This window comes from Penaeus vannamei, chromosome 31 (assembly GCF_042767895.1).
Source record: "Penaeus vannamei isolate JL-2024 chromosome 31, ASM4276789v1, whole genome shotgun sequence".
Lineage (NCBI taxonomy): Eukaryota > Metazoa > Arthropoda > Malacostraca > Decapoda > Penaeidae > Penaeus > Penaeus vannamei.
In genome coordinates this window covers 19,163,414-19,175,913 of record NC_091579.1, presented here as the reverse complement: position 1 = coordinate 19,175,913, position 12,500 = coordinate 19,163,414, and the positions used below count along the sequence as shown (strand labels likewise).

General features: G+C 42.7%; 2 protein-coding genes across 2 annotated transcripts in view; one reads left to right on the top strand and one right to left on the bottom strand.

Annotated features, from left to right (window-relative positions):
• LOC138867601 (general vesicular transport factor p115-like) overlaps positions 1-324 on the top strand; it is a gene marked incomplete at its 5' end in the record, with an annotated part of 1,982 nt that extends 1,658 nt beyond the window's left edge. Inside the window, 1 exon segment of the mRNA XM_070143924.1 lies at positions 1-324. This exon segment is cut by the window's left edge and continues 749 nt beyond it.
• A 10,522-nt stretch (positions 325-10,846) lies between these two features.
• On the bottom strand, positions 10,847-12,189 carry LOC113802364 (uncharacterized; the record flags this gene model as incomplete). Its single annotated transcript, XM_027352927.2, is given in 4 exon segments — positions 10,847-11,458; positions 11,638-11,771; positions 11,883-12,001; positions 12,086-12,189. Coding segments are annotated over 4 exon segments (401 nt in total), but the record flags the coding sequence as incomplete, so codon positions are not given.
• Between the last annotated feature and the right edge of the window lie 311 nt (positions 12,190-12,500).

Here is a 12,500-nt window from a genome sequence, read left to right as displayed (position 1 = left end):
TTTCGCACATGGCAATTGGAAATGTCAAATTTCTCTATCTCTATCTTGGATAATATTTAAAGATGTTCATAGTCAGACTGAATTTCCTGTATATAAATCCAAACTTCTATCCTGTATCCTAACAGTTCTCTTCTTAAGCTAAGGAGATTTATAAAGAATAAAAAGTTTAGGGTAATGTACATTTTATGTCTTGTGTATATATTGGTGTGAATGCTGGAAATTGCCATGGAATTCATTTATGATTGATCGGTGCTGTTTATGTCGAAGAAACCTTTCCTTACCATTTTATTTTGTGAAATTTCATTTATAAAAAAGTGGAATCAATGAGTGGAAATTATTACAACATATCCTTGTTTATGAGTTAGGAGTTGTATTATGTATTTTTTCCTCATCCTCTGTTTCTCCAGTTATCACCTCCCCTTAGATAGTTGACGCATAGCAACTATCACCCTTCACCCCTCCTTTAATATATCTTCCTATAGTGCTATATGACCTTAGATGTCTAGCACTTATATTTTAACCAGTCCCCTCCCCTTTGTTTCTCTCCCTCCCTCCCTCCGACCCCTTGTCCATTGGTGCCAAATGTGGAGGAGGGCTTAGGAGACGGAGATGGAGGCTGAGGCCCAGTGCCAGGGTTCACCCCTATTTTGACCTTCAACCCTCAACTCCACTAATTTTGCACGGCCTTCTCTCTCCCCTCCCCCAACCCCTGGCCCGTTATCGTCGTGGGAGGGGGGGATTAGGAGGCGGGGAGTGAGACCCAATGCAGGGATATTCCCCACCTTTGGCCTCAGCCCTCACCTCAACTAATTTTGCATGGTCTTTTCTCCCTCCAGCTCTTCTGTGCCCATCCCTTCCCCAACCCCTTCTACTATCTACTTCCTAAGGTGGAAGAGCCGTGTTGAGAGAATGACTTTGTGCCAGTCCTGAACGGCCTGCGGGAACCATGGGCACGGCATTCCCCTGTTGTAGATGTCTAGCCCTTACCCCTCAAGGGGACCCTGAGGTGTCAAGACTTCCCATGGCCAGTAATGAAGACGTAATACCCTTATTAGGGGCAATGAGCCTTTATCAAATAGCCCCACCAATACAAACTCTTCCGGCTCCCCGACCCCAGGCTCTCCTTTGACCACGACTCAGAACACTACAACTACTACCCACTCCGCAATGTCTACTAGTGCATTACCTACCCAAACCGAGACTCAATCTACAGAAGATTTTCCTACTCTCTCAATTTCCTCAACTTCATCACCTCTACTACAACTTTTTTCATGAAACACCCCATCATCCCTTATTACTACCCTACAACCTTATTTTCCATCTCTCCGTAATACTACCCCCCTCAACAATACTCCCTCTTGCACACGTCCCCGACCGTTTACCACCACCAACCCTACAAATATCTTAATACTCTATGTAGCCCAGATAAATGGGACTGATTTTTCGTGATCCCTTCTGCAGCTCCTTACTCAGGCAACCCTCTTCTCTTTTAATAATGCCTCCAAAAACAAGTAGGCAGAATCCCCTTCCGTACCCGACGCGATCGCTCTCGTCTCGTAACAGTCACATCTGAAACAAACTATAGCATTAACAAAGCTAACATCTCTCTGGCAACCCCATTCATGCAGAACCTCATCCAACTCTTAATACTTGTACCGGAACTGTCTCTATCCCCCCAGCAAACTGCCCAGTCGATACCAAAGATTGGTCAGATTGTGGAGAATACTTACTCGGCTGCCTCAAAGACCAAGACGTGAAATCAGTACACCCAACAACAAAAGCGAGAGATCTTGCCCTTCTTGCCCCGAAAGGTGGCCCACCTTCAAACAACCTGGGGCCGGATTCTCAAAAGAGCCTTAAGTTAAGGCCGCTGGGGGCCTTAACCGTCCTGCGGCGACCTAAGTTAAGGCCCGTCAAAGGCGCCGTATCTCGGACTTAGCTTCGTATGCACAAACGTTTTTAAGCCGCCTTATCCCTGCCTGAAATCCCGCAGAGCCGCAAATCACTTCAGGCGTCGGATCTTCGGTGGTCAATCACAGCGGCCGTTTCAGGCGGCTCTTGGGGTATCTTGACCAATCACAAGCCGTAAATGCCAATCAGCTGATTTCGTAAACACAACGCTGTGTCCAGTCCGTGGCATGATAAATTTTTTCAACAAAATTGGTATTATTGAAAATGTAACCCCACACCAAAATTAAAGAATCTCAGCTTACCCAGTGGTACAACACATCATTTTAAGAATTTGCCTCTACCATTTTCTGCGCAAATTGATAATAACGGTTACAGAGGGTATAAAATGCACAATATCCAGGAGCCGCAGTAAGCTTACGCCTCCAATGCCGCGACAAATGACAAAAAGTCGTTAAGATTGACGGAAAATCAGACGGATTTGTAGCGGATGACGTAGGCAAGGGAAATCATGTGAGCCAATTAGATTCGAGCGTGAACGTGATGTGAACATAGACACTCAGTAGAACCAAACAGATATGGAATAGGTCATCACGTGGCGAAAGAGATGTATCAATATACTATGCTTTGTAGTATTCTAATGATGTTTCTCGAACTTACCCCTCAAATTAACTGATATGTATCATGCCCTCCCCAGCTATCGGGACCGATATCGTAGTTACGCTTCGTTTGCGAAGGAAATGAGCGCTAGATTAGCTCGAAGCACGACGAAAGCTATCATAGAATTCTATTCACCCCAAAAACGGTGTGTGGTTGCATCTATCGGGAAAAGCAAATCACAGTTATGTTGGAATACTACACTTGTTGCCTTATCTAGGATTCCACAATTAGTTTATGTACACCTAATGACACCGTAATTGAGTAAAATACAAATTGTAATGTATTAATTGTTCTAGGGTTGAAAAATGTCAGTTACGCTTCGCCGTAACTCGCTAAGGCTGCTCTCCCCCTGCCTTAACCGAGGGCGCCTTAACTCGCACCAATATGGCGGGCCCCTTCCTCTGTGCATGGGCCGTAAGATCGCAGGCCGTAAGTTAAGGCGCCTTAAGGAGATACGGCGCCTTAACGCGTTTGAGAATCCGGCCCCAGGGCATAGTTAGGAATGGGGGAAAGAGAAGGGGATGATCTGGATTCGCTAGGTAAAGCGAGGAGAGCGATCTGCTATATTTCAGTCCCACTCTCTCTCTCTCTCTCACACACCAAACATTGATATATGGTTTTAGCAACAAAACTTCGAGGGTAATTGGGTATAAAGGTTTAGGTATTGATTCCCGTGAATTCTTTTATTTCGTTTGGGTGTAAAGGTTTAGGTATTGATTCCCGTGAATTCCTTTTATTTCGTTTGGGTGCCTCCTACGAACCACGACCTCCAGTCGCATTCATGAATCGCGAAACACGGTTTGGTTAGGGTCAGCTTGGGTGTGATGGGCTACCTGTCTCCGCCCCTCGCAATAATATACTTATAATATTTATATTGATTATATCAATCACGTACATGTACAAAAAAAGTATTTATATTGATTAGATCAGTTTAAAGTTTAAGATAAAAATCAATTTAAAGCGCATTGTCAGTAAACCTAATTCATTATATTGTTTCCAAAACTGTTGGTGAAAATATATGAAGTAAATGAAATGCAGTGAATGTGTGCAGCGGTGCATTAATATAGTGTTTGTAGGATATATAGAATGTAGGTGCTGCGAAACTCATCGGATTAACATATCATTTAGTGTCAAATTATTAGGTGACAGTCTTAAGACCGGGGCAGATTGGGCATTTCCCAGCGAACAATGAATTGATTGTAAACCTTTAGAAAATGAAATGGCGTATGAAATATTGTCATGAGTATTATTCTCTTTTCCAAATAAGATATCAAAAGTTTACCATTATCTAAATAGCCGCATTATCCTAAGCAGCTGCTTGGGATAATGAAAAGCCATATATTAATTAATATACGGTTCTGGGATAATGCAAATGAAGGATATTTCCGTCTGACGAATATTAATATGAAAAGTCAGTTCCAACAATGTTTAAGAATTTTTATATAGAAAATATGATAAGGAATTGAAATAAAACAATGTGATAAGATTCCATGATGATTTTCGAAATATACTTATTTCTTAAGGCAGGTCAAAAATATTCCTCGCATCAATAACTCAACAGGAACAAAAGCGACCCTTCACTCTCTCCATATATATTTCAGTAATTATTGCACTTCGCTTGATTTCCGAATTTTCCCTCCTCCTCACAGTCATCGAAAGAAAACGACGAACATTGCCAATATTACTTTCCGTACACATGGCCTTCCCTTTCGTATCTACATTGGTGGACAATCTCTCCCTGTTCGTCCATATCAACCTCCTCCCCGTTAATATCAAAACTGTTGGCGCTTTGGACATTCTGCCAAACACTGCCGCTCCACAGACCGATACCCCATATGTGCCCAACCCGGTCATAACCGGTCAAACTGCTCTGCACAAACACGCACATGTGCTAACAGCGACGGCCCCCATAATGTACTTTATAGAGGCTGTCTGTGGTAGCAACTCTCAAAAATGGCTTCACTCTACGCGAAGCCAGACAGGAAGCACGTCGACAAGGTTTCTCTCATACTCCCTACTCTAGTAATGACGCTAGGGATGATCCCTACCTTGGGCCACGGCCCCCGACTCAACTAATTTTGCATGGACTTTATCCCTCTATCTTTTATTTTTTCCCTTACTTTCCCTATCCTTTCCTCTAGCCAATTCCTGAAATGTGAGATCCGTGTTGAAAGGATGAAAGGCTGACTTCGTGAGTCATGTACGGCCTCAGGGAACCACGGGCATGGTATTCCCTTGGTAGTTGTCTAATCCTTATCCCTCACGGGGACCCTGAGGGATGGACTGTTAATTCTCCCCACTTATTTCAGGCTTCTCATGGCCAGTAATGAAGATTTTGCACCTCTGTTAGAGGCATTTAAGCTTGCCCCTTTATCAGATAACCTCCCTAGTTCTGACCCCAATTATTTACCGACCCCTGACTCCCCTGTGACCACAGCTCCGACCACTGATTCTACTCCCCCAGCGACACCTACCATCAACCTAACCCACCCTGAACCATCTACCCAAATAACTAAACCTCCAAATAACACCCCTTTCTCAACCCCAATGTCCTTGACACCATCTATTCAAATACCTCCTTTTTCTACACCCCCTCCCTTATAACAACTCTTCAACCTCATTGCCCCCCCCCAACACATCACTAAATCTCTTCCTGCCACACCCTCCGCCTCTCGACCTCGTCCTTCTACAATTCCCACCTCTACAACTCTTTTGAATACTGTTTGGCCCAGCCAAATGGGATAGATTTTTTGTGATTCCCTCTACAGCCCAGAACTCTGACAATACCGACTTTTCCAAAAATGCCTTCAAAAACAAATAGGCAAGATCCCTTTCCGCATCCGTCCTGATCGTTCACGCCTTGTCACAGTTGAATCTGAGGTTCAATTCCGTGCAATATCTAACCTGGTTGACCTCACTGGTAAACCTATTCCTGTACAACCCCACTCCTCCCTTAATACTTGTACAGGAAGTTTCCCTTCCCCCAAATAAATACTTTACGTATAATAGGGAATAGTCATATTGTGAAAAACTGCTAAACTTACTTACAGACTATGATGCAACATCAGTGGAGTGTTACACAATCCCTCAGAGAGGTCGCCGAAAGTTCCACACTATTATTGCCAAGATTACCTTCCGTAGACATGATCTTCCCTTTAAGGTCTATATCGGTGGAGAATCATACCAGGTCAGACCTTATCGACCCCCTCCCCGGCAATGCCAGAAATGCTGGCGTTTTGGCCACCCTACAAAGCACTGTCGCTCCTCAGCTAGATGCCCTCTATGTGCACAACCTGGTCACGGCCGCGCAAACTGCCCCGCAAAATTTCGTACACATGGCAATTTTAGTAGCCCACACAGTATATTTTATAGGAGTTGCCCTACCTACAAATTTGAATCAGAAGTAGCAGTTCTCAGATACAAACTCGGCCTTACCCTACGAGAAGCCAGACAAGAAGCATGCAAACGAAGTTTCTCGATCAGACCATACTCCAATACTATCCAAGACTCTACCCCTCTCCCCTCCCACCCCTCTACCCAAACTATCTCTGCATCCTCAACAATACATCTTCCTCCTACTCCTCACTCTACCACATCTACCCCTATCTCCAAATCAAACCCATTTTCCATCCTATATCCAGATACTCAAATATCCACAACCCCCTTTTACCTACTCCTCAACTCCCCACACACCGCAGTAGACAAACTAAACGCCTAACCCCATCTTCACCTACCTCATACACACCTTCAACTACATTTTCATATCCTCAAATGCCTACCCACTCTTCACCCCCTCATAAAAGATCCTTCATTTCCCAAACATCCCTACCCAACTCCCCTCCAGAAACACTTGAAGACATTAGAAACTTTCTATGTATGACACAAGAGAAAGTTCCTCCCACTCAGCCATCCATCAATTTCTCTACCTAGATTCCAGATGCCTTCAAAGTGACTGCCGAAATCCATACTCCTCCGCCTGACATCCCCCAACCCCTCTTCCACCCCCCCCCCACCCTTGCCTAAACCAAAAATCCTTCTTTCCCTGAACATAATCCAAGAAAATGACCGTCTCTCTCAATCACCCTCTTAATACCTCTATCCCCATTCGACCTACAATCAGAGTGACTGCAGATGTCCATCCCCCCTAACCCTACTACACCAATCCCAACTCCCCCTACCCCTACTACCCCAATCCCTACTACCCCTACCCCTACCCCTTCCCAACATACCTCATCCTCTCAACCACCCAAGCCACCCCCCTCCAAAACCTCATCTGTCTACACAAACCTTATCTTCTCAACCACCTAAACCAATACCCCGCCCCCCTCCCCCCCCAAAAAAAAAAAGCTATCCTTCCCTACTATCCTTCCCACCCCCACCCACCCCTGGATACACGTGAATCTCTTCTATTGCAATACCCTCCCCCAGACCCCAATTTCCTATTGAACCCTAGGACACTACTCCTGATCCTTTACCTCAACCCTCAGATACCTAATCCCCTATTATTAAAACAGTCATACCTATCGCTATTACCCTTCGATTAATCATGGCTTTACTTCAATGGAACATTCGTTACCGTTCCCAAAGACATATATACCTACAACCCATCCATCATCTGTCTACAAGAAACCTTCATGACACATCTCCCAGTACCAATTCCAAATTTCCAATTCGTATCATCCCCTCACTCTGGCACACAATCCTCAAAACTAATTCACCAAAAAACTCTGTACACTAGATACTCTATCCAAATCATCATTCCTTGCACTGTTCTTTGTATTTTTCTCCAACGATGGATTACAGTTATTTCCGGTTAGTTTTCCATCTTTATTACTATTGACTTTAACGCTTCCAAAACCTTACTCTCAACTACAACAGGCAATTTCAACTGCCGTCACACTCTTTGGGGTGATACCATCACAACCTGTCGTGGTAGATCCCTAGATTATTTCCTGTCCACAACCGACCTCATTACCCTTAACTCTGACCGTCCCACACATTTTGACATGTGTACTCAATCTTTTTCATCCCTCTCTATGCTCTCCTATGCATACGCGGAAACATGGGTCTTTATATAATCCTTCCTTTCCAATTGCACCTTCAAAGTCAAAATTGCTTCTTCCACTTCATTCTCTTATCCTCAGATCGAAGGCGTCCCACAAGGCAGTGTTCTCAGCACTACCTTATTTCTTATAGCTGTGAATAACTTTATATCAGTATTACCACCAGGTACCCGATCATCACTTTACATTGATGACCTAATCATCTATGCCTCCGGTCCATCCATAAAATCTCTCCAGCAAATCCTCCAGTAAGCAATATAATCAGCATCTTTCTGGGCTACAAATCATGGCTCTCGTTCCTCCACCACCAAATCCTATTCCATCCTCTTCTCACGCAAACGTGCAAAACCCCAACCTCTCTCTTCTTATACGCCACTCCTTTACAATACTGCCTTTCGGAAAAGTTCCTTGGAGTTATCTTCGACTCCAGACTATCCTTTCGAGACCATATTCTCTCCATTAAAGAAAAAGCTCAAAGACGTCTTCGAATCCTATAAACTCTGCCCCACATATCATGGGGGTCAGACCGTAAAACTCTCCTCTATCTTCACACAACCTTGATTCTCTCTACTTTTGATTATGGATACCATGTATACTCATCTGCTTCTGCCACACCTTAATCATTTAGATACAATTCACTATAATGGTCTCCGATTAGCATTAGGAGCATTCCGCTCCTCCCCAATTGAGAGCCTGTACGCTGAATCAGGCATACTATCTCTTTCTCGACGCTTTACCCTTCTCTCTCTCTCAGATGATTTGGACGCTTTCACCAACACTCCTCCACCAAATTAACTATTCGTCAATCCCTAATTTTTACTTTTACCTCATCTCCCCGTTTACCAACTCCTTTCATCGTCTGCATGAATACTCCCCTTTCCAATTTTCCAACCTCTGCCCTTCTCTGTCAATTTAGTTCCTCCGTGACTTAAACCTTAGCCCCAAATTTGCTCCTCGGTATATCCTGACCCACCAAAGTCAGATATACCTCCCTCTGTTTTCCTCACTCACTTTCTTAACCATATTCCTATTCACTCCTCAAGTACGCATGTTTTCACTGATGGCTCCAAAACCACATTCGAAGCAGGTTTTGCAGTCATCTTCCCAACCTACACATTTAAATACCCTCTACCTCCTGAATCTAGTTTTCTCACTACATAATTATATGCAGTCCTCTTCGCCTTAAAACATATATACTCTCTCTTCCTCCTCTTTCACTATTTTGTTGTTGTTGTTGTTGACTCTCGAAACTCATAAAATCCATACCCTCAACTAACCCCCTTGTCTACAAAATTCAAGACTGGCTATTTCACCTGTACACGCGTTGCTGTGCGCCTTAGTCTGTTCTGCAACAGACCAGTCACCGTTTCATTCATTTTACGTACTAATTAAAGTACCATTTTGTATGATTTCGCAGTCAGATCTGTGATTATGTTCACTGAGCTCAATCCCACCCTCGCCTACTTACCAGACCCTCCCCCCCATCCTCACCCATACCTCTTTTACCCACCCCATCCTTCCCTGAGCCTCCTGTCCACCCACTCCTCATCCCCTCAGCTTATTCATTCCAACCCTCACTCCATTCTTTCTTTTTTTTACTCTCGCTTTTACTTTGACAAATTACTAATGACTAACAAAATATCTATCAGCGTTCTATTTTCTATTGTGTTATACCCTGACACTCATTTCATAACTCACCGATTCACTAAAACTCGTCTCCTCACCACTCACGCAGCCACATGCGCACATCGTCCCGCAGAAACCCGCTAATTGTACAAGAATTACATGCGTACTGTTTCCGAGATAATCGACTTGCGCCAATCGTGTATTCTTGTCTTGCATTACCTTTTATTGTGCAAATGTTGTCTTGAGGAAGCATATTCGATGTAATGAGTCGCTCCTCAAGTATGAGGACTGCATTACCAGTTTTCATTATCGTTTTGCCTCGAATTGCTGTTGGTGACGTGTGATAGACAATTTCAGTGAAATGAGATAGAACATTTACTATTAGTCAGCCGTATACTGCATGCACTATTGCACTGCACACTACTGAACTCTGCATCGTTGCATTTTTTCCCAAGGAAGCTCGTCGTTCAAGACAAGTTCTGGCGGACTGCAACACCTTTTGCTTCCTTGTAGTTCTGCACAATGCTTATCTCTTGTAGATTTTCATCTCCTGCTATCTGAGGCAATTGCAGCTTAAGCAAGTCCTCGCGGACTATTGCGATTGTTTCCCTAAGCATGTTCCTCTGTCTATCGTTGGACAGTGAATTATTGAAAAAATAAATGAAAAGAAAAATAATGCAAATATTTGAATTGACACTGTCATTGTAATGTGATATATTTTTATCATATCATACAACCCCTCCCCCCCCCAGTTTGCCATCTGAGGAACAAAGATTACCTTCCCACGTCTCCAACGCTAGGGACTTGCGACCCACTCTTGAAAGCTACAGCACATTCCATCTCAAGTACAGTGGTAACGTGTCCGCCGACCCCTCGCCCAGGCGCGAGAAGTTGCAATTGTCGCCCGGAAGTTACTGCTGTGGCTGGGCACCGCGGTGGGTAAGGACTAAGCTCTGTCGCGTCAGCACTTGCTGACACACGTTGATCGAGTCGACATTTGTCGGCACAGGCCGGGCGAGGCTCAGCTTCGCATATTGGACTTATCCTTATCCTTGATCTCAAGACGGGCTGACCTGAACGGCTCATCTGGGAGTCTCTTCCCATGCGCACCCTGCTCGACACAAAATGCTGACACTCTCTCTCTCCTTCTCTCGCTTTCTCTCTCTCTCTCTCTCTCTCTCTCTCTCTCTCTCTCTCTCTCTCTCTCTCTCTCTCTCTCTCTCTCTCTCTCTCTCTCTCTCTCTCTCTTTCTCTCTCACTACTGCCCACCAGTATTCATCCATATAGGAGGTTTATCACCATCATTCTTATACTCACCCTCTCTCTTTGAATAACATGTGGGTGTTAACCATTTTAATTGTGAAAGAGTAAAACAAACCAAAAAAAAAAAATTATCCAATGATTAATTCATTCCTTGTATTGCTTAATTAACAGAACGCGGCACACATCTTATCGAGAATGAATATCTATCTATCTACCTATCTATCTATCTATCTATCTAGCCTTAGAAATAATATTTGACGCAGAGGGAACAAGTGCAACAATGAAATCAAAAATCAGTAGTGGAGCATGTTAATCATAAATCCATTGATTGTAAGAATGGCCATGTTATCAATATTTGTGCTGATAATAGTAATATTGATTCTGATTTTGATGATAACAATAAATATAATAAAAACAGTAACTATAATATTAGTAATGATCATAATTTTGATAATGATACTACTACAAATAATTATATTGATAGTCGACAATTGATAATAATAATAATAGTAATAATAACAATAATGACAATAATTGCAGCGATAATAACAGTGATAATAATGATAGTTGCAATGATCATAATGATAACAACAACAGAAATGATAATGATCATCATAATAATAGTAATAACAATAATAGCTGTAATGATAAAAATGATAATAATAACAACAATAATGATAACGATAATAATAATGATAATAATGATAATAATAAGAATAATAATGAATAACATTAACGGCAATAATAATAATTATTATTATTGCTATCACTATAATAATAGTAATCGTAATAATATTACTACTAATAATAATAATCTATGTTAATCATCCCCATAATCCTCTAAATCTTTCCAATATTATTAGCAGTACGATATCCGATATTTATCGTCTTGCTTTAGTATTTTGCATCAGGGAACGGCTTTATGGAAACGTCGAATGCTGCGAACAGAACATCAACATTACATTATGATATTGACATGTTATCACCTCTGTATTGGTTATTTATATTTTCAATTCGTACGTTATCTCGGGAGTAAACAAATTTCAAAGAAAAGGAAATACAATGCAAATATACTCAAATATCTCAGCTATATCAAACATTCCTTTGGCTAGCATACCCGACAGAGTCATGTTAAAGCCAATGTCCGTAGCATTGTCTGCGGCCGAGGACACGAACTGCAGCGTGAAGTTTCTCGAAGAACCATTAAATTCCGGCTCTATTATCGTCGTGTTGCTGAAATCCGAGCAGTATCTGAGGGTGGAAAAGGCGTTGGTCTGAAAGCGATTACATGTATGTATCATTGTGCTGATTTGGAGCGTGAAACGTATACCAGAATTCATCTATTGCAGTATCGTTACTGACCGCAGCTCTTTGCCACGGGAGGTGTATAGTAGGTAGTCGTATTCACAAGTGTCCCCTGCAATGCGGGCCGGGCCATTGAAAATCATAGTAGCAATGTATAGCGATTGTTTTTCGGGAAACTGTAATGAAAATCGATGAATTATTACTCAGTCGATAGATGAAGGCCTTTACTCATGACTCAGCTATATTCAAAATCATCTTACCCTGACGGTGAGTGTCATGTTGGTGCCATCCCCGTAGTCATTGGGATAACCTGGAGTTGTCCATTCAAATTTCAGGCCATCGCGGATCACTAACTCCACGTCATCTAGTGCCCGGAAGAAACAGGTATCGGATCACTGATCATTGGCTGACCGTTTTTCTAAGCAATAGTTCAAGTTCGGATATTGTGATGCGGTCGGTGATTTTTACTTTATTTTTTTACGTTGTTATGAATGTATGTGTGTATATGTCCTTGAGTGTGTGTATGTCCGTATGTGGGTGTGCATACGTACACACACACACACACACACACACACACACACACACACACACACACACACACACACACACACACACACACACACACACACACACACACACACACACACACACACACACACACACACATAGATAGAT